The following is a 20,151-nucleotide window of genomic DNA, read 5'->3' as shown; positions in this document are numbered from 1 at the left end:
AGCAATGCAGAGGGACGCAGGGATACAGGGATGCTGACCTTTGCTCCTGTGCAGCCCAGGGCCAGACCCACTGGAGAACAGTTCTGCCAGCACAGCTGAATCTGATCCTGAGGAAACAGCTATTTTTGCTGTATTTGGGGGATGCTGGAATGTTTTTCCATACACTTAACTGAAGTACCTTTTAAACACAAGCTGGTTCTGAGCGATGCAAGGCGCTACCCAGCAGTGCTGGACCCAGCAGAGCTCCCACTGTCTCCCACCTCCCCCAGCACTGCGCCTCAAGAAAAGATGGCACAGACTGAGCAGCTGATATTTGAGAATGTTGTCAAGGAAACGTGACAGCCACTGCAAGACGTGCCCAGAGACAGACACTCACAGCTACACACGCATTGCTCCCTGCACTGACCTCAAATTTATCTGTGCAACACAAGCCTGGCACAGCTGGGGACAGCAGGAACAGCAGCACGTGCAGGGCTCAGGGTCCCACTCCTTCAGACCAAGAGCCTTGTTTGCCACCTGGGATCTGGTCCAACTCCCCTCTCTCTTGCTTTTCAACTCGTCTGCTTCCACCATCCTCCCTGCGTGTTGTTTTCTTAGCACTGATGTGGGGCTCACATTAAACAATCAGATTCTGAACATGTGAAACGTCTCATAAAAAGCACAAAGGAATGTCATGGTGCAGCTGTGCCAGGGGCCGAAACCCTTCTGATGTCTTTGTACATTCACACATAGGTCTGGTGTCCAATACCCAAAGTCAATAGAAAGGAGGAAAAGAAGAATGAGTGAAAGGGGGAAAGACAGCACAACACCTCTCCTCCCTGAGGACTGCAGAGCATTTTAAATGAAACAGCTCCTTTGGGCTTGGTTATTTTTATGCTATAAATGCATTACAGCTGAAGTCATCTGGAAACACACTGGGGAAATCAAAAGTGTTCAGTGAGCGCTAGCTCTAAACTTCCAGTTCTGCTCCAAGACGGGTGGTGGCACCATGGCCTGATCCTCCTCTAAGCTGGGCACCTCATGGAGATGCCAGGACACATATGAATGATGCCAGTTTGTTCGTGTGCTAGTTTCCTGCCTGCCTGCTGCAAGTCAGTGAGCTCAGTGCCTCTGCAGGACAATGTGCCAAGAGCACACACTGCAGGACAGCACACGACAGGCTGCAGTAGTGAAAAGGCACTTCCACTGCTAGGTGTGCTGCTCAGCACTACATTTACCATCACTGCTAATTCACTGAATACACAGCATACCAGACATGTGAGGGCTCAGCCACCTGGGGCCACGCTGCCCTTCCAGGATCTCTGTGTACACCCAGCCCGAAACAAGGAGAAAGCAAATCCTCCTACCCGCTTAGTTTCAGGTACCAAGTCGTCCTTCATCCTCCGTTTGGTCCAGTCCCTGGCGAGCTCATCCTCTGCTATCTCCTGAAGGTGGAAGACGGCCACTTGAGCCGATGTGCGACGGATGCGGCCGCTTGGGGTCCTTTCAAAATCCTCTATGGGGGTGGGCTCTGGCTTCACCTCTGGCTCCTCTGGAGGCTGCAAAAGAGATATTGCTATGAGCAGGCGAGAAGAGGTAAGCTCCAGTCCTGGGATGCAAATGCTCAGGCTCAAGTTATGTGTTTGCTAACCTGCTGTGTGCCGGAGAGGGCTGCAGAAACACCAGCACGCCAAGCTGGGGGCCACAAGCACACACACAACTACCTCCTCCCACCACCACCCAGCCTGAGCACTGCTGATGGCATTCCTCCACACTCTCAGGCTTCTCATTTGTACAAACATCCCCACTTATTAGTTACAGGGTTATCAGAGTCAGATACAGTGCCAGCAGGGATCAACAGAATAGAAAAGGATGCTCCCCAGGGACGGATCCCGCCACCCCAGGGCTTGTGAGTAGCTGGCCCTGAGGACACGGTCTGATATTTGTTTTGCAACCAGGGATGGAGAGCTGGCTGGAGGACAGAGGAATTACTGGTCACTCCCCTCACTTAAAAACAGCTCCCTGCTTTTTTAGAGGGGCAGGGAGAGCTGTTGCTTGCTCCCCACCTAAACCGCACGGTACAACACAAACATGTGGTAATGTGAACGGAGAGAACAACATCAGTCTGACGTCTGCACCTGCCTTGCCTGGCCCGGCTCTGCCCGGCTCGCTCCTGCCCACAGGCTCTGCAGCTCTGCAGTCACCCCCAGGGAGGGATGGCCCCACTTCTCGGGTTGCAGAGGTGTCTGGGGGGCTCACTGAGGCCGGGTGTTCTGACCGTACGTGGTAATCGTGGCCAGCCTTGGATTTGTATTTCTTCCCGCAGTGGGGGCAGCTGAAGACAGGCTTGTCAGCCTCGGCGAGTTGCTTCCCACAGCGCTTCTGGTGGTACTGGTAGCCCATCAGGCTGGAGAAGTTGGCTGCGCAGCCCTGCAGAGGTGGGGCAAAGAGAGGGGTGAGGGAGGGCTGTGACAAAGCGGTTACGGTGCCATCGATCTGGGCACGGCTGGGACACGTCCTGCTCTGCAAACCCCTCTGAGACACGGGGGATCACCAGCCCCAGTGACACGGAGAGGCAGAGGAAGCAGTCCCAGTGCCCCGTGCTACCTGCCCTGCTCTGACACACAGACAGGGCTCCCCAGACAGACAGACAGACGGCGGGCAGGGAGCAGCGAGTGGCAGGCAGGCATTGCCAAGTATGCTATGCACAGAGCAAACCAGCTGCAGAGACAAACCTCAGCCACACACCCCTGTTACCTGTTCGTGACTTGTCTGCAACCGCCTTGTCACCATTTCGGTGCTGTTCGGTTGATTTTTACACTGTGCCCAGGACACCACCAGCAGCCCTGTGCCCCTTGCTGGGTTCAGGAGGCAGAACTCGGCCTTCAGTGCTCCTCAACCCACTCTGCTGTCACCCTGTTACTGGGAGCCAGAGGGACGGGGATGGGGACGGGGACAGGGACAGCTGAGCTAAGGCAGAACCGTGTGCAAGGTCGAGCACACCGAGGGATGCCCAGAGGACACACGTCCCCTCTGCACTGGGACTCGCTCCTTCCTTCTTCTCAGAGAACAAGAAACAGGAATCGTTCTTATACCTCATTGGGGCATTTCAGTTTTCCCATCTGCTTTAGCACTTTCCTCAGCCTTTCCCGCTCTTCCTGTTCACCAAGGGCAGCGGTTTCCACAGGAACAGGCTGGAAACAAGGAAGTAACAGAAGCGACAGAGTCAACCATTTACTCATGTCCTCTGTGCCAGGAGTGGGTGGTACAGCCCTGCCTCACTGCAGCTGTGAACCTCGCGCTGGGTCTCCCACTGCTTGGAGCCTTTGCTGTTCAACACCAGATTTGCTCATGCATTTTCTGTGTTTGCACTGAAAGGGTTAATTGAGAAATGGACGAGCAGTTCCTGCACCAGCCAAGCTAAAGAGCAGGAGATGAATGCACAGGTTAAAGACAAGTCACAACTGGTAAGCATGGGACATGTAGAAATATGGTTATGCCTTGCCCTGGTATCTCACAGGCAGACACAACTGGCTTGTTAAGCACAGCACCAAAACAGCTGCCTGCCAGACTTTGTTCACAACCAATTTTATTGCTATTTCTCATGTAAACGGTGGAGAGCAAAACATTGGATTTTGAGACCTGTGCAAAGCAGAACCCACCAGTGCTGGGTGTGCAGGCACAGTTTTGGAGGCAGAGCTTTGCCACTCAAAATCCACATCACCATACTCTGAATCTTCCGCCATTCTGGGATTTGAATTCTTGTCTTATTTTTCCATTCTCTGCTCTATTCCCAGGGATCAACATTAGTTTAACTCGCTGCCTGGGAATGAATGGCTTTGCTTAGCAAGGGTAAGGCTATCATCTGGACTAAGCAGCATGCAGGACATTGCAGAGATGGTGTTGTGAATCCCTCCTTTGTAAAGACGGAGGAAAGTGGACAGCTGATTGCTTTGTCTTCTGTATGTGCATCTTTAGGAAGAGAGGAGAAATGAGGTGTGAGATGAGAGCTGCCCAGCTCTCTTACCTTGCTGACGTGTTCAGCCATGGTGTGGTAATTCAGCCCAGCTTTGGACTTGAACTGCTTTTTGCAGTGCTGACACTTCAAGGCGTCCTGCAGCTGAAGGAATCAGAGGCAAGTCACCATGGAGGCCCCGACACCTTCAGTTCTCCAAGGGTTGCTCATCAGTGAGCCCCATGGGCAGCCACTGCTGCACCAATACCAGTGGTGGGACCCAGCAGACAACTCAGCACCCCGTCCTCCCGACCCACTTTGAGCCTGCAGTTCAGTTTTCTCTTTGTTGGTGTGGATCTCTCTGTAATTTGGATACTGTTATCAAACCCATGTGTCCCAATTTTTGGAAAACGTTCAGTTTTGCATGTAGATTGAAACCCCACTGGCTGGAAGCATCTGGACCTGATGTCTTCCTGGGAGAGGGTCAGGACAGAGAAGCAGCTTTGATCTACTGACATGCGGGAAGCCTCTTCTCTGCAGCCCTATTAACCATGACAGATGCTGGTGTATGATGTGCTTTCTGGGTGTCCAAACTGTTTAGAATTAAGACACTGCAGGACACAGTCACACATACACTTCTCATGTTACTCCACTGTTTGACCCAGCTTGGTCTCCTGAATGATGCACACACTGATTCAGAAGGGGAACTTGGAAAGTGAGTAAGCAAGTGATGACTTTTGCTGGGGCGAGTACAAGAATTTATTGACTCAAGAGGGGAATGCTCTGAGCTCTAGGAGACAGGATGTCTCAGCAGGGAGACTGCATTGGGATGGCTGTGGCTGTTCCTGCTCTTCCTGCCTGGAGGATGCTCCATCTTCAGCACAGTCCATTCACTCAAACCTGGCCTAGCAGCTGAAGGGGAATGCAGACAGAGCTGCAAATCCCTCCTCATCACAGAGCTCTTGAAAATGAAACCTCACAGCAGCCAACTGGAAATGACTCACTTGCACCTCTGCTCTGATGGGTTAATCTTGTTCCAGATCGCATCACCAATCCTAACAAGGTCAATGCTAAAAGAGCTTTAATTCAGCAGATGCCAGTGCCAGCCATTGTAGGGCTTACTGGTATGGTTAACACTGAAGAACACAATATGTTCACATCTTAATAAACTATTTCAATTGGGATGCTGGCAGGATATACCTGCCCTCAACTCCTTTGGATCCAAGCATGTTGCAACCCTTCCTATCCCTTATTTCCTTTCCAAATTCTAAGGAAAGAAGGCAGACTCCAGCTAAGAAATACTTCAATCTGATATTACAGCAGAGAACAAAAGGAGAGGGTGCCTGCACTCCAAACTCCTTTCTGATGGGAGCAGCTCAAGGCACAGCTATGCCATAGGCTCATTGCAGAGATGCTGCTGGGAAGTGGAACTGCAGCCACACACAGGGACTGAACTTGTTGGGCCACAGACTGCTCTAGCAGAGATGCTGTGAAGCACCCCAGCTCCGTGACAGTTACCTCAGGAGTGACTGTGCCTCATGGGAAAAAGGAGCAGCACAGCTGGTCCTACAGCAGGAGCCTGCACATCCACCAGGGCTGGTGTGTCTGTTCTCACAGCCAGAGCACAGGTATGCCCTTTTGGGCAGGTCTGGCTCTCAAGGCCATTGTGATTCCACTTCACCGTAAGCTTGGCAGGCTGTGCAAGCCCCAATTCCTTGGCTGAGCACCCACAGGCCTATTTTTAGAGGGGAAGACAGACCTGATGGCTCTCAAAGATCTGCATTCGGCAGGTTGGCTAGCCTTGCAGCCCACACGGAGCCTGCTTGGCTAGGGAGGTGCTTGGAAAGACAGAGATAGGAGATAAAATGGCCAAGATCCCCATTCCATCGAAGCCAGGACACTAGCAGAGGCCTGGCATCAATGTAATGCATGGTTTGGAAGGGATAATAGCCTCTCACTGCCATACAAATAGTGAGGCACAGGCTGAGGAAGCATTTACAGAAAATGAATGTGGAATCAAAGCTGAGCAAAGTATTTTCAAAGTGGGAGGCATTGATCCCACGTTGGCTTTCTGTGGCAATGGCTCTGCACCACACCAGGTGACGGATGAAGACGGAATCCTTTGCTCTGATGGATGCTGGTGTGGCAGAGAGACAATTTTTCACTGCACCATTACTAAACTTCTGCATCTCGACAGTCTGCTCGAGCCCACTGAGGCTTGGTATCTCACTGAGACGTGCTCTCATTCAACCACAATTTATTTGGCCTGATGCAAGGCATGGCACAGAGTGAAATCCTGCAGCCAGGGCTCTGTAGGAGGCCAGATTAGAGACAACCCCAACAATCTCTCCAGCCTTGAAACTATTCATTTAGCTACTAGAAATACCCAACTCTGATGGAGATATGGCAACAAGGGGCCAAGACCACAAAGGGATTCTGAATTGATGAGAATTAGGTGTCCATATCCCCCTGTGAATTCACATCAAAGTGAGGCAGCCAGCTCTCTGAAGACGACTAGCAAGTGCTCTATCAGCCACAGCCCAGAACTGGTTTTAGGAATACCAATATGCATTTAAAAGCAGCGCATGCACACAGCCAATCCCCTCCAAAATCCAGATCTGTGTGACTGAGTATGGCAAGCTCTTACTTTCTGGCAGACATCCATATGCTTTTTGAGCCCAACGATGGTTTTCCTGGTTATAACACTGCAGGTTGGACAGGCAACTTCTCCCTTCTCACTGATTTCCCGCTGCCATTGGTCCTCGGGATTTGCTGGTGAGAGAGAGGAGGGAGGTGTGACACCCAGAGACAAGCAGAGAGCACCTCTTTCACAAGCCTGGGTTGGTCATGTTGAAAGGCACTGAAGCAGGAAAGTTTGTGATGTTTAAAAGACAGATATTTATACGCACGGGCCAAACCAAAGCTGGACACAAATCATGCACGTGTAAACCATGCCAGTCCCTCTGCTCCTGCAGGTGCAGCAAACAGGGCCAATGGGTCACTGATGTGGGTTACCTGACCTGCTGGCATTTGGTGGCATTTCACATTTCCAACTCCTGCTGGTATTCTGCATACTGGGAGTTACAGCACCCCTCATCACCTGAACTTGCCCTGCTCAGAATGACTCCCTCTTGCCAAATAAAACAATTAGTGGAAGTGAAACAAAGGTGAGAGCCTCGGCTCCATTCAGATGTGTGCCTGGAAAGCTTCTCTGGCATTTCTTTTCCCAGCAGACAAACAAGCAGCTAGGGGAGTGTTGTCTTCCAGGCGTGTGTTTATTTGAATGGCCAGGTCCAGCTTAAAAACACCTACAATAAAAGACACATGCAGCCAAAACCTGCCCCCAGATCCAGATTTCATGCCGTGTTCTCAGCAGAACTGTGCTGGGTTTCATGCAAGGGAAGCCCGGTCTGAATAAAATCCGCCAAGTCTGTTTATTTGGAATCTTTTGCATGGCTGTGAGATCACAGAGTTGTTTATTTGAATTTGAAACCAGAGCAAGGTACTGCAGCTGTATTTATCTTGCACATCCTGCGTTCCTCCTGCTGTCAGAGCTCCCAGAGAAAGTCAGCCTGTGCTAGGTTGTAGGCTGCACCCTGAGGGCTCCAGGAAGATGCAGTCATAGTCAGTTATATGTTGGCATTGCTCATGGAGATGAAGTTACAAAAATGCCAGTATCCCAGGAGCTGCTTTGAACTGTGGTCACACTGAAGCCAGGTGGAACCAGGATCTGGCTGCTAACTCCCAGCACTTACAGCAAACCCATCTATCCTCACAGTGACCCCCTTTCAGGATGTCAGCTGTGATATTATGGTCAGCCTGCTACACCTCAAAAGGACAGGAACTGTCTGCTCCTATTTGTAGTCTTGTGCTGGGTCTAGCTTCTGCTTTTGCTCACAAACCTTCATGAAAACTCATCCAGCACAGAGGCTGCCGGACCAGGAGGGAAGCAGGGATCACAGGCTGTGCAGGTGGGCAGGCTCAGTGCAGAGCAGAGGACCGAGCTGCTAAGCAGCCAGGCTGCATGCAGAGCTGCTGCCCCTGCTCTGCCTCCACCAGCCTTACCTGCTGGTAGGTGCACAGCTGCTTCCTTCTTCACACCAGCTCCTGGAGGTTTCTTTTTCAGCTCCTCCATGTTGGTGCTCCCCTCCAGCTTCTTGGCTCGATGGGCTTTCGCCTTGTCCTCTGCTTTGACGAGACCTGTAGTGAGGAGGGACTTTCTTCAACACTTGCTTTAATAGCATCCGACCAACTTACACATAGCAGGAAAAATACCTCTACTTCTGACCTAGGAACAGTGAGATAGGGGTAGGTCTGCCAAGGCTGTATGTGTAGGACCACATTACGACAGACAATGTTATAATTAACTTGTGGTGCTTTGTAAACTGAAATAATCATTTCCCTCAATCCTCACAATTTAAACTACAGAAACACCATGGCAAAGCAGGCAGACTGCTTGTGGCAAGGGAGACCGGGAAGAAGACATCCTGGAGAGAAGGCAAAAGGGCATTCTGCAATAAACCAGAAGAGGCAATTGAATAGCAAGTCCAAGATATAAAAGGGATGCTCCTGCTGGTGAACTTGCACTTGGAAAGGCTTAATGCTTCCTCCAAAGAATGAGGATTCCTTTTAGAAAACTGGACAAACTGGGCTCCCAGACACCATATCCCACAGGACCTCTCACCACTGGCTCTCTACATAACTGTCATGATGGACACAGGTCTCTCCTGGTCCTGCTGGCTTCTGGGAAGGTGAGGAAAGACAAAAGGGGAGGAGAGGTGACCTGGCAACAGGTGAACAGGAAGAGGAAACCTAGCACAGTCCCCTTGGCTGATGGCAACCATCACTGAGCTGCCTGCAAACCAGAAAGGGCTCTGAAAGAATGAGCTGGGAGAGGAACTCAAAAGCAGGGCTCTCCATACATGCCGAAACAGCACCCCATGACCCCAGAGGCACCTTTGCCCCCAGGGAGCAAACTTTGTTGTGTTACAGATGGTATGCTGAACCACAGGGACACTGGGAAATGCCTGCTCATGTTCAGTTTCCATTTGAGGCAGTAGGCCATGGGGGAATGGGTTTATCCACAAGGAACCCACAGCAGACATTTCAGTCTGTGGCAGAGTCTCTGCGGGGAAGTTGAGGGAAACAAACCCAGACTTCCCAGGAGCCAGAGGACAGGAAATCACAGAGACCACATCCCATCTGCTCTTTGGTAAGTGTGTTTAATTCCTTCAAAGCCATTAGTGCTTCTCCCCCAGGACTTGTACTGGAAGGTGCTGCCTCCTCCAGTGCCTAGAAACGCATGTTTTATTTCCTCAGTTGAATGAGTTTCATAGCCAGCATGAATCCAGTTGCTTTCAAGCTGGGGGTGTTCCAGGTTTCTTCCCTCCATACCCAGCTGGGTGTGCTGATGGAGCACGACCACAGTCCCACTCACTCTTGCTCTGTCAAGCTGAAGAAGCCAAATTCTGAGTCTCCTCTCAGAAAAGATCCCAGTAATGCATCTCTTCACCCTTGAATTCATTTTCTGTAACGTGGGCGACCAGCGCTGGAAACAGTCTGAGGAATGGATGTGTCACCATTCTACTCAGCAGAAATAATTTTCAGCTCCACTGGCAATACTGTGGCATCCCAAGCCAGAGATCGCCTGCCTCACGGCTCACTGGTGCCAGCAGCTCTTTACTCTGTGTTACAGACTTAACCAGGTCCTTTCCTCTCTTCCCTCATTTTCCAGGAAAGGCTCCCAAGAAGAGCAGATTGGGTTGGTAGCAATGATAACAATGTCACTGCCTTTCTTTTCCAATTTCCTCTTACAGTCAAAGGCACCAGTTCCTCTGCCATGACATCTCTGTGCACAGTGGCTCCCACTTTTACTTCCACCACAGGGAGGGCTCTTGGGGAAAGGGCTTGAAATGTCCCTGTAGCTTCTCCCTGAAATGTCCCAGAGTGAAGCTACAAACCACAGCTGATCCATCCATATTACCTTTTAGTCCAAATGTTCCCGAGATGGACGGCTGCTCCCCCGTAAACTTCTTAGGAGTTTTCTGTTTCCTTCCTGACTCAAAAGAGAGAAACAGAGAGAGAGATTTGGTCAAATACCCTTACTGCCAGGTGGATTTCAGCTGTCCCAGGGCCAGGGCTGTACACACACTCCATGTCAGGAGGAAAGGGATCATCCCAAGGAGGCCTTTACCACTACGAAATAAAGGAGATGCAGAATGCAGCGGGCAGCCTAGTGAACACTAACAGGATTCTGCTTCACCACAAAACTAGAAGTCATAATACCTAAGGCCAATTCAATGACTGAAGCCACGGTTCTGTCCAGTGCCAAGAGCCTCACAAGCTAAGGTATTTGGTGCTGGTTCACTTGGGGAGCTGCAAGAAGTGCAAACCCACGCTATGACAGGGGTAACCATGGCCTGGCTCAGCCCAGCTCTGCCTGCCAGCCACACAGTGCTAATAAGAGCTTCCTGACACCCAACAGGTAAGGAAAATGTGTTTGTCACTCAGCCTGGTTTAATGCCACTCTCAGGATAGAGAAGCTGACTATGCAGCTCGCTATGCTGCAGGTAATTCAATCCACGTCCAACCCCACAAGTACTAGAGAAATATCTCTACTATAGCTACTACCTGTTCTTAACTCACAGTGAAACTCACTGCTGCAAGACACCACGGGAGCAAATTAGCAGGATGTTAAAAAAAAAAAAGGCTTAATTACATCCAGAAACCTTCAGCAGCACTCACTGGATCACAACCCTGACCCTTCCCACGGGAACCCCCTCCCCTGGGCTCCTGAACCAGCATAGCCCCAGGCTCTCATCTTACTGTGCTTCATCCTCTCCGGGTCCTCCTCCTGCAGTGATGCCTGGCTGCCCCCCTGCTGCCCGCCATCCTTGCCACTCGAGGACTTTGCTGTGGGGGTGGCAGCTGCAATCGCCTCGGCTGCGGCGATCTGAAACTCCTTGCTCTCCCGGCTCTCCGCCGGGCATTCGCCATTCTCAGCATGATCCTGGGACACGGCTTTTTCCGTCTTTGCCTGTTTGGGATGGATGGTGGGGCAAGCTGAACTCTCAGCAGCTCTAGGGCAAAGCACAGAGGGCTTGTTTAAAGAGGGGTTGAAAGACAAATGTCCTGACACTTCTCCCCACTCCCAATCCCAGACCATGGGAATGGAGGCTTCCAGCCATCCCTATGCCGCTACCGCACAGCCCAGCCGCAGCCCGGTACCTTTTCTTGCCGCTGCTCTTCCCAATGGCCTTCTGCACTTTGCTTTCTGTTTTGCTGGCTGGCACTGGTCGGTCCAAGTGATTCCAGAGACGATGTTTTTCCAACTGGGTTTTGGAACTGAAGGCAGCTTCGCAGTACGAGCAGGAGTACGTCAGCTTCTCCGAGATTGCGCCCTGTGTGGAGAAGGGACAGAAAGGTGGGCGTGGATGTCAGACCTCAGCAAGGCCAGCATTTTTCTGGTGCAGTTATGGACACAGTGAGTAATAATACCCTTCCCCTCATGACAGCTCCCAAATGTCCACGTTCCCTCCAAAACCACGAGGGACCCACTTGTAAGCACCTTCCAGCCTGTCCCTGTGTCCTCCCCATATTCATCCCATGTTTCTCAAAGGGTATAAGGCCTGAGAGCAGCTTTACCCTGCAGACTGCAATGTAAAAGGCCACTGGGAACGACACATGGCCCTCCGGTCTCCTTACCCCTTGGCAGCGCTGATAGTGGTACTTCAAGCCATAAATGCTGGGAAACTCCAGCCAGCAGCCTGAATTGGGGCATTTCACCCTGGAGTGGGCTTTGAATTCATCCTTCCACTGGTTCATCAGTGGGAGCTGGGAACAGGAGAGATGAGAGACGCAGCTGAGCGATGAGCACCTCGTGCCTGGGGGTGCACCGCTATGTTCTGAGAGGTCCAGGGGCACAGATGGGATTTCTGATCATCCCTGTCCACTCCCAGCCCCCTCCCAATGGTTTCAGTGCTCCCTCTCACCTGTGAAAGACATGGGGATGGAGCCACGCATTGCAGGCTGTGCAGACTCTCAGTTCCCCCTGAGAATTTACCTTGCTGTGCCTCCTGAGGCACACAGCGTGCTCCCGGCCAGGCTGGGGAATAAATCAGGCCAGAAATTGCCTGGGTGATTTAACTACCCCACATTTCATTCAGGTGGTAAATCACACTGTGCTCATTCCCTCACGACTAACTGCTCTGTGTGTTGTCCACGCCAGTGTGCTGGAATTAAACTGCAAGATTCTAGGGGGAATAAATCAACCAGTGCTCCCTGATCGTTAGCCAAACCTGAGGTGGCTGCAAGAGAAATGAGCTCATCTGGGAACAGCACTGGGAAGGAGAATTTGGAGGGGGTACTGCTCCCCACCAGGGTTTTGTAGGGTGCTTAGCGATGCTGTGCACTCGCACAGAGGGGATACAGGACCCAAGATTCTGCTAAGCTCATTAACATGCTGCTTTGAAGACTAAACCACCTGAAAGGAAGGTTTGACAGAGCAAGGCTGACTGTAGTGGGTGGTGCAGGGAGCAAGGCAGAGGCAGGGGCCGCATCTGGGCTCTTACAGGGATGTCTTTCAGTGCCTGGTTCTCGGCCTTGGGTCGTCCTTTCTTCTTGCCCTCGGTTTTGTCACTGGTTGCATTTCCTGCAAACAAATGTAGCAAAAGTCACCTTCTGCCCATCCTACCCCATGGTGTCTGCCTGGCTCCAGGCTGCCCTGTACAAGATGCAGATCCCCCTCTGAAGGCAATTCCAGCTTCCCTGCAACTCAATGCAAAGTTCATGCACCTGCAGACACCTGTGCAGGAGGTGACTGAGCACAGTCCAGCTTCTCCTGCAGTTTGCAGACTGCTCTCCTTTAATTTGCAGAAGCAAAGCACTGAGCATTTTCAGCTGAAAGCCACACTCCCGTTTGAGTCAGATGGAAATCCTTCCATAACTATGCTACTTAGCAAAAGAAATCTGTGTGCTGAACCAGCTGTTGAAATCCCCTGTTCACTCTGCATGGTTGGTGGGACTGAGCTGCCCTGGGGCTGCAGGACACTGACTTTCACGGGGAGCAGCAGGAATGGGAATGGCAGGGGGTGAAGGACAAGTAAGGCAGTGCCTGGAGGGGCTCACACCAGGAGGAGAGGTGACACGGACACCTCTGTGAGGGGCCACGGCTGTGTGTGCTCACAGCAGATTCTCACTGTCCCATCCAGAAACCTGCTCTGTTCAGCCAGATGCTGCAATGTTGTCACCACTTCCAAACAGCCACAGAGATCATGAGCTTCCCAACGTGGTGGTGTGGGGAACAAGCACAAACACAACGAACTGTGCCAAGTCTTAGACTGGACACTGAGGCTCACAAGGACAGCAAAGTCCCGATTTCACCTAACTCACAACCACAAGAGACTGAGCCAAGTGGAACAAACACCACGACAACTTTCATCAGGGTTTGTATGCAGAGCTTGAGGAAGTTTCTCAAGTCAATCCATTGTAACACAAACTTTAATCCTTCCTAGCTGGAGCAGAGTTCTGCTGTCACCCTGTGGGTCTGGAGAGCCTTGGTGAGGTGCTTCTGGGCAGGAAATCTATTCACTAGGACAATTTCAGTCTCACCAGACACATGGTCAGGTTTATCTTCACCATCAGAGTGCTGGCAGCCAGTTCACACCCCCTTGGCTCGGAAGAACTCCAGCACAAGCAGCCTCTCCCAGAGGACCCAGCCGTGCTGATGGTGCCGCATGACTGCCCTGGCACCATGGGTGCTCTGTGCTGCTCAGTCCCTCTTGTGCTCTGCTTTTAGAGTCTAACAATTGCTAAGAGAAACATTCCAAATCAGGGCAATTTCTGAAAATAGAGGTCAGGCAGTTGAACTGAAGTGATGGAAATAGCAAGAAATAGAAATGGCAATTTTCTGACATAGATTTCGGCACAACTCATAGCTTGGCTGCAATTGTACAAAAGCCAACACATGGACAAAGGAAGGGCCCGGGAGCTCAGACCGCGTTGTTACCCTGCTCCCTACTGGGGCATGTACAAATCTGCCTGCACAAGCACTTGTTGGCACAGCTCAAAAGGAGGAAGCAAAAGTAACAACCAAGAGGAATGAAAATTGCCTGTTCAAAAGCAAGGCGATCAAAGCACTGCCAACTCCTCCTCCGGAGGCAAGCAGCACACGTGCAGAGCATCAGCATGGCTGTAAGAGACCCACCTGAATGGAGAGATTGCTGCAAGGCTCCTTAAACTGTCACGCTTTAAGCAGTGCTGAGTCTCATGCACGACATTCAGACTGAGGTCTGAGGGGGCTTAATGAGAGGGATCAGGATTGAAAGCCATTTGCTACGACAACAGAACCAAGCTGAAAAAGCATCCCAGAGAAGGAAACCTGAAACAGCTAGCAGAGGGCGGTTGAGATTAAAAACCTCAACTAACTCAACCTACAAAACACCCTTCCCTGGTGCAAATCAGACATGAAGAAGAGGCCAGAAGGTGCATCAGCAATGGCCCCAGCTCCTGAGCAACCAGAGCTCAGCTCCAAGCCTGGCACTTGTGGCACTCTGAAGCCAATCCCAGATTTCTCAGCAAGTGAGAGAGATTAAACAGAAAGCCAGTTACCTACAGAAGCCCTGCCAAAACCATAGGCTCTCTTCATTTTCATGCCTTCTGCCCCAGCGGCCAGAGGTAAAATAGCAAGCAAGACAATTTCCTCATTTATTTCCCAGCCCTCAGAAGCTGAGCCAGCTGGTTTGCTTCATTTTGGTACCCATAAAAGCATCATTTGGAGATGCTGCATCCCTCGGGAATCCCACTAACTCAGAAGGCCTCATCTGCAAGAGCTGGCTGTTCAAGTACAGCACAGCAGCAACCTCTAAGGAACATAAAAACTCCTAAAAGGCCTCCCATCTGGCCCTGCAAGGCAGCCTCACTGCTCCAGAGCTGCAGGGAAGATCTTGCAGGCTCACTCCCCCAAACTGCAGGCTTTGGAGCAGCATTGCAGGGCTCATTCCAAAACTCTTTTAGAGTGGCTGTGAGGACTCCTGCTCACCACACCTGCCTTATGCCTCCTGCATTTTCAGTTTGCTCTTATGTGCACGCTCAGACCATGCACCCAGCTCTTCCTATGTGCTTATGTAGGGAAGGACCTCATCCTCCACATGAAATGGAGCTGCTGCACATCACGGGACTGTATGAGCTGGGAACCACATAATCTCACAACACAGCAATTACCTGCTACTCCTCTCCTTTCTTTTCTTCGGCTTTCTCTCCTAAATGCTTCAAAATAACCCCAATTCAGAAGATCCCAGAGCAGCCAGAAGAGCACACCCCTATCCAGCAGCCCAGCATGCCCACGGCCACAGCTTGCCTTAGGGACAGCTCTTCTTTCCTTTCTACAACTTCCACAAGTTTCAAAACTTTTGGTAACGCTGCACATCAATTAAGTGGATGAAAGCTCCCAGTCCAGATGCCTCTCCATGCCCTCACTGACCAACTGCCAGCTGGGGACAGCATTAAGCCTTATTTACCCTGACAAAGGGAATCCCCATACTTGTTTCCACTCTCTCGGCACTTTCCCAGATGTTGCAGCAAGGTACCTTCATCATTCTTCACTGCATCACTTTCAGTCCACGTAAATCAGAACGAAGGGCCGAAACGAAGTCTGCTCTACCTCTAAGGTGCTGGTAAGATGCCACCAGCCCTGGGTGCACGTAGTCTCCACGATCAGAGCCACACGTGAGCCCAACACAGGGGCTGAGAGCATCTCTGCTCAGCAGAAGCAGACAGGAGAAAATCTCCTTCGGTCTGGAGATGCCTGAACAGTGAAATCCACCATCGATCAGAGCGACAGCGCATGGGTCCCCGAGGAGCTCCATCCAGGGGGTACGACACGGCAGGCAGCAGATGGCTGAACTCATTTCAGCCTTTCCACCCTTTCACATAACATTTAGCTAGCACCATGATAAACAGATTTAGAGACACCCATCTCGTTAGCCAGATGCTTGGTGAGATCGTCCCCTCCAGCCCATTCACATTCGGAGACAGAAAAGCAGTTCCTTACCCAGCCTGGGGAGCTCTGCTGGAGGGTTCAGCCTCGCCTCTGCCCTGCTCTCTTTGCTGGGTTTGGTGGAACCTGCAGTCTTCCTTCCACCTTTACAAGCATAGGAATCCGCCATCTCTGAAACAAGCAGGGGATGCGTTAGAAGTCACATGGAGCTGGGAAGAACACATGCTGAAAGCAAGGAGAGCTGCTGGAATGGAGGGAAATTAGAAATCTGACAGCTGAAGCATTGTCACAAAGGGCAGAAACAAGATAGGTTTCTGAGTATCTGTCCTCCGGCTGAGCAATGCAAAAGCCATGGTTGAAAAGCTGCTTTCATGATGAGCTGGTTTCCTCTCCACGTATAACAGCAAGGACTTTATTAAAACTTATGGGCTGGCTTCGTCCAGAGAAGTAACAGAGTAAATGGCTTTTCCTCTTCGTTTATTTCTATGCTTTCATTTAAGACACCAAAAGGAAAAAAAAATAGTGAGTTTTAATGAACAGATGTAGTGATAAATTTCCAATTTTCCTTATTAATGGGAAACTGTTATAAACCGAGAATTGCTAATGTTATCTAAATTTTCTGTATTAATAATTCAATTTGGTTTCTCTATAAATAATGAACATCAGAAATTATCACGGAAGGCCCGGTCGTGCTCCCTGCAGAAGCAACCAGCAGGAGACCCCTCTGCTTCAGGAGGATTAAGGCCATGGAGTGGCTGCTTTTGCCCAAGTTCATTTCAAGTATCCTCAGACACTGAACCCGAACCTCACACTTGAATGAAGGCAGATAACACAGCTGCTTGGAGTGAGCCACCCGGGTGCAGTGCCGTGGGCTGTACAGCCCGGTACAATGCAGCACGATGAGGGATGCACCTTGCAGGAGGGGCTCAGCCTGTCTGGTTTGGAAAAGTTTCTTGCAATGCAGACAAAATTCACTGCTGGGCTGAGCAAGTGTGGGACTGGGCACCAGTGAGCAGTGTCTGGATGCAGCACTATAGCCCTCAACTCAGATCTTGCTGCAGAGCCCAGCTGCACCAAGGAACCAAACCTGTCCTAGGGGTGTCAGGGCTTTGGGAGTGGGTCCTGCTGGCTCCCATGGCCACATCCAGCCTGAAGACTATGGACAGTGCCAGGGAAGTGATGCTGATGCTCAGCCAGACACGAGCAGTGCGACTGCAGGAAGTGCCACCTGCTGCCTTCTTTTCACCTCTGCTTAACACTTCTCTCCCATGTGCACACATTTTTTAAAACACAGATGTGTCCTGTCAGCCTCTGATGCCTCTCACATAACCCCGTCTGCATCGTTCAGCTCAATCCAAGCCAAAGATGTGCCCCCTCAGCATCCCCAATCACCCTGCCCAGGTGCCCGGTGGGATTGCGGTGCTCGGGGAGCAGCTCCCCTGAACCCACACCATGGGGAAAGGGGCTGCAGGCCCCCACCCCCAGAGCACTGCTATCACAGTGTGGGACGCTGTGCTGTCCCTTGAGGTGTCCTTCCAGAGGTGACAACAGGGACTTCCTGCGCAGGAGAGCATAACTGTGCATGGCATGCAGACCAGATGCTCCCAGACGAGCTGGCAAACTCCTCCAGCAAGTGTTCAGCCAGTGACAAATATTGGGTTGTTTGTGCAGACACAAAGGTTAATCAAATCAAATGAGAAATTTCATTCTTGGCAACAGGTTCTCTGGCATTCAGTGCCAAACGCAGGAATCATTTATTCCACTCCTTTGAACTCCTGCAGCAGAAGATCTGGGTATGAGCTGCAGCGGCTCTGGGAGTGGGCACCCAGTGGGGTCCCTGCAGTCTTTCCCCAAATTGCAGCTCGTCCACGGGAACAAATGGGCCAGTGCCCTCCCCTCCTGTGCCACTTGTGAAGGACAGCACGCAGGGAAGGTCCTGCCGGGAGCAGACACCCAGCATGCTCACACCCAGCAGCAATGCACGGGCAGCAATGGGAGCAAGGGATGAGCTGAGCATCGTTTCCTAACGCTCCATCCTGGGGCTGAGCATCGCTCCTGAGCGCTCCCATCCCGGACCTGCAGTCCCACTATCACTGCTGATCACTTCTGTCCCATCAGTGAGGCCCTTTCTGGCCGGTTTTGGAGGTTGGAAACTTCTTTGCTTTCCCCATCAAATACTGCTTTGATTTTTTTTTTTTCCCCTCTAATTTTTAGCTTATACAAAAAATAAAAGCCAATAAACCTCCTAGCAAGAGCCAAGTGCCACTCCATGACCATCAATACAACCCCGGGGATCCCAGAGGAATTGCCCCAGAGCCAGAGAGCAGAAATCAGCCCATTGTCTTCAGTCATATCCAAACTTCTTACTTGATTTGAGTCACACCCGCTGACACCAGCCAACAGCCTGTGCCGTGTGCCTTTCCATGCTTCCACTGTGTTTTGGTGCATTTTGCAGCCGGTGATGAGAGAAACAGACATTGGCAGGTCCCAGCTGTGAGCGGTGCTGGGATGCACTGGGGGAGGCCGGGGGAGGCATCTTTGCAGGTCAAGCTTCACTCTATCACAACTCCTCCCAAGGAGGTGCTGGGCACAGCCTGACCGCTGGCACATTTGGCATGAATTGGAAAAGGGGAACTGATTCCACACTTCAAAACGTATCAGTCACTGTGGACCAGGTCAGCAGCACACACACACACACTCCAGCAGGGAATGCTGCGTGGCCCCAGCACTTTGCAATCATCTCAGCACACATCATCCATTGATTCGCTCCGCTTATTGTCAATAATTAACTGATGGCTCGGCGTGATGGAGGTAATGCCAAAAAGGCAAGTGAGCTGTGGGGTGAGTGGCATGCTGGGGCAGTGGGGATGCAGCGAGGCCGTCACAGGTGACAGCCATCAAAAGGAGCTCAGGGTTGTGCACTAAGAGAAACTTTTGGGCATGGGAAAAGGCTCCTTTGGGAGAAAGGGGAATCAGCAAGAGGGAAGCACCTGGCGGGTGACAAGACCACTGGGGTAAGGATGGCCACCCTGTGCCAGTGGAGATGCCATGCATGTCGCTGCCTCCCCTGCCCCTCTGCAGTGCTCTGAGTGCAGCTGGTGGCTGCAGGGGATGTCCATCTGAGGTCCTTCAGCATCACCACCATCACCCAAATCCAGCAACACCCGCTGGCCAGCGGTTCCCCTTAGTACCCCTATGAGTCTCTTTTGCAGGAAATCACTTGCACCGAGCAGAAGTAGCACCCAGCCACTGCACTTCACCCAAGTGCCTGTTTCTGGGCGCGGGTGAAGCTTTTGATGGTTTGAAAGTTTCTGTCTGAAACACATTAGCAAGTCCCTCCCCCTCGGCCATCCTCAGGCACAAAAGCAAATGGGAAAAGCACACACACAAACACAAACACACACAAAATCCCAGCAGACAGTGAGCGGCAGCAGCCCCGGCCGAAGCCACCACCCGGTGTCACCACTGCCCGGTGACCTGCGGGGCCGTGCGTCACATCACCGCTGGGCTCCGCCGGTGCGAGCAGAGGCGGACGCCCGTCCCGCTGTCACTTCCTTGGGCCTGCCCGGGTCACGCCATCACCTGTCACCTCCACGGCCTGGGCCGTGCCATACCCGGCGGCCGGGTCCCTCATCCTCCTGCCCCGGCCGACGCATCTTCCCGTCACCTCTCCGGCCGGGATCCGCTCGTCCAGGGCCGCCCGTCACCTCGGAGCCCCGGGCCGTTCCACCCTCGGTTGCCGCGCCCCCCGTCCTCCCTCCCGGCTCACCTTTCCCGTCACCTCACCGACCCGGCCACGGCCGGGGCCGGCTCACCCCCCGGCCCATCGACCCCTCGGACCCTCAGCCCGCCCCCTCCCCGCTCCTCCCCGCCCCCGTCACCTCGCTTAGGGCCCCGCCGCCGCCGCCCCCGCTCGGGGCCCGTTCCGGGCTGTGCCGAGGCCCCGTCCCGCCACCGGCCCCGCGCTCCCGGGAGGGGAAGCGAGAGGCAAAATGGCGACGCGGGCTGCGGCCGGAGGAGCGGGAACGGGAGCGGGGGCGGGGGGTCCCCGCGGTGGGGCCGGGCCGGGCCGGGGCCTCGCTCGGTGCTTACCTCGGCGGCAGCGGCTGCGGTGCGGGGCGCTGGGGCCGGGCGTCCCCCGAGCGGCGAAGCGGCGCCGCCCGCGGCTGTGGGGCCGCCGTACGGGGCTCCCCGGCGCGCCGCCGCCCGCGCTCCGCCGCCG

The 20,151-nt window shown here is 52.5% G+C and overlaps 1 protein-coding gene across 8 annotated transcripts in view; it reads right to left on the bottom strand.

Annotated features, from left to right (window-relative positions):
• ZNF512B (zinc finger protein 512B) overlaps positions 1 to 20,078 on the bottom strand; it is a 28,815-nt gene extending 8,737 nt beyond the window's left edge. The window contains exons 1-13 of one of the 8 annotated variants that reach the window (XM_042815153.1): positions 20,022 to 20,078; positions 15,984 to 16,100; positions 12,505 to 12,584; positions 11,639 to 11,767; positions 11,162 to 11,334; positions 10,760 to 11,013; positions 9,918 to 9,989; positions 8,000 to 8,134; positions 6,582 to 6,706; positions 4,007 to 4,099; positions 3,075 to 3,173; positions 2,122 to 2,409; positions 1,347 to 1,538 (exon numbers count right to left, since the gene is read on the bottom strand). In XM_042815153.1, the coding sequence (XP_042671087.1) occupies positions 1,347 to 1,538; positions 2,122 to 2,409; positions 3,075 to 3,173; positions 4,007 to 4,099; positions 6,582 to 6,706; positions 8,000 to 8,134; positions 9,918 to 9,989; positions 10,760 to 11,013; positions 11,162 to 11,334; positions 11,639 to 11,767; positions 12,505 to 12,584; positions 15,984 to 16,098 (1,755 nt within the window). In that variant the 5' untranslated portion in view covers positions 16,099 to 16,100; positions 20,022 to 20,078. Of the gene's footprint in view, positions 1 to 1,346; positions 1,539 to 2,121; positions 2,410 to 3,074; positions 3,174 to 4,006; positions 4,100 to 6,581; positions 6,707 to 7,999; positions 8,135 to 9,917; positions 9,990 to 10,759; positions 11,014 to 11,161; positions 11,335 to 11,638; positions 11,768 to 12,504; positions 12,585 to 15,983; positions 19,602 to 20,021 lie in introns of those variants that run through there. The other 7 variants (XM_042815154.1, XM_042815160.1, XM_042815155.1 and 4 more) reach the window with 7 other exon arrangements.
• Positions 20,079 to 20,151: the final 73 nt, after the last annotated feature.

Source organism: Centrocercus urophasianus, unplaced genomic scaffold, assembly GCF_019232065.1.
Source record: "Centrocercus urophasianus isolate 14NV4802_14NV808 unplaced genomic scaffold, USGS_Curo_1.0 seq_1412, whole genome shotgun sequence".
Lineage (NCBI taxonomy): Eukaryota > Metazoa > Chordata > Aves > Galliformes > Phasianidae > Centrocercus > Centrocercus urophasianus.
This window is presented reverse-complemented; position numbering and strand designations above follow the sequence as displayed.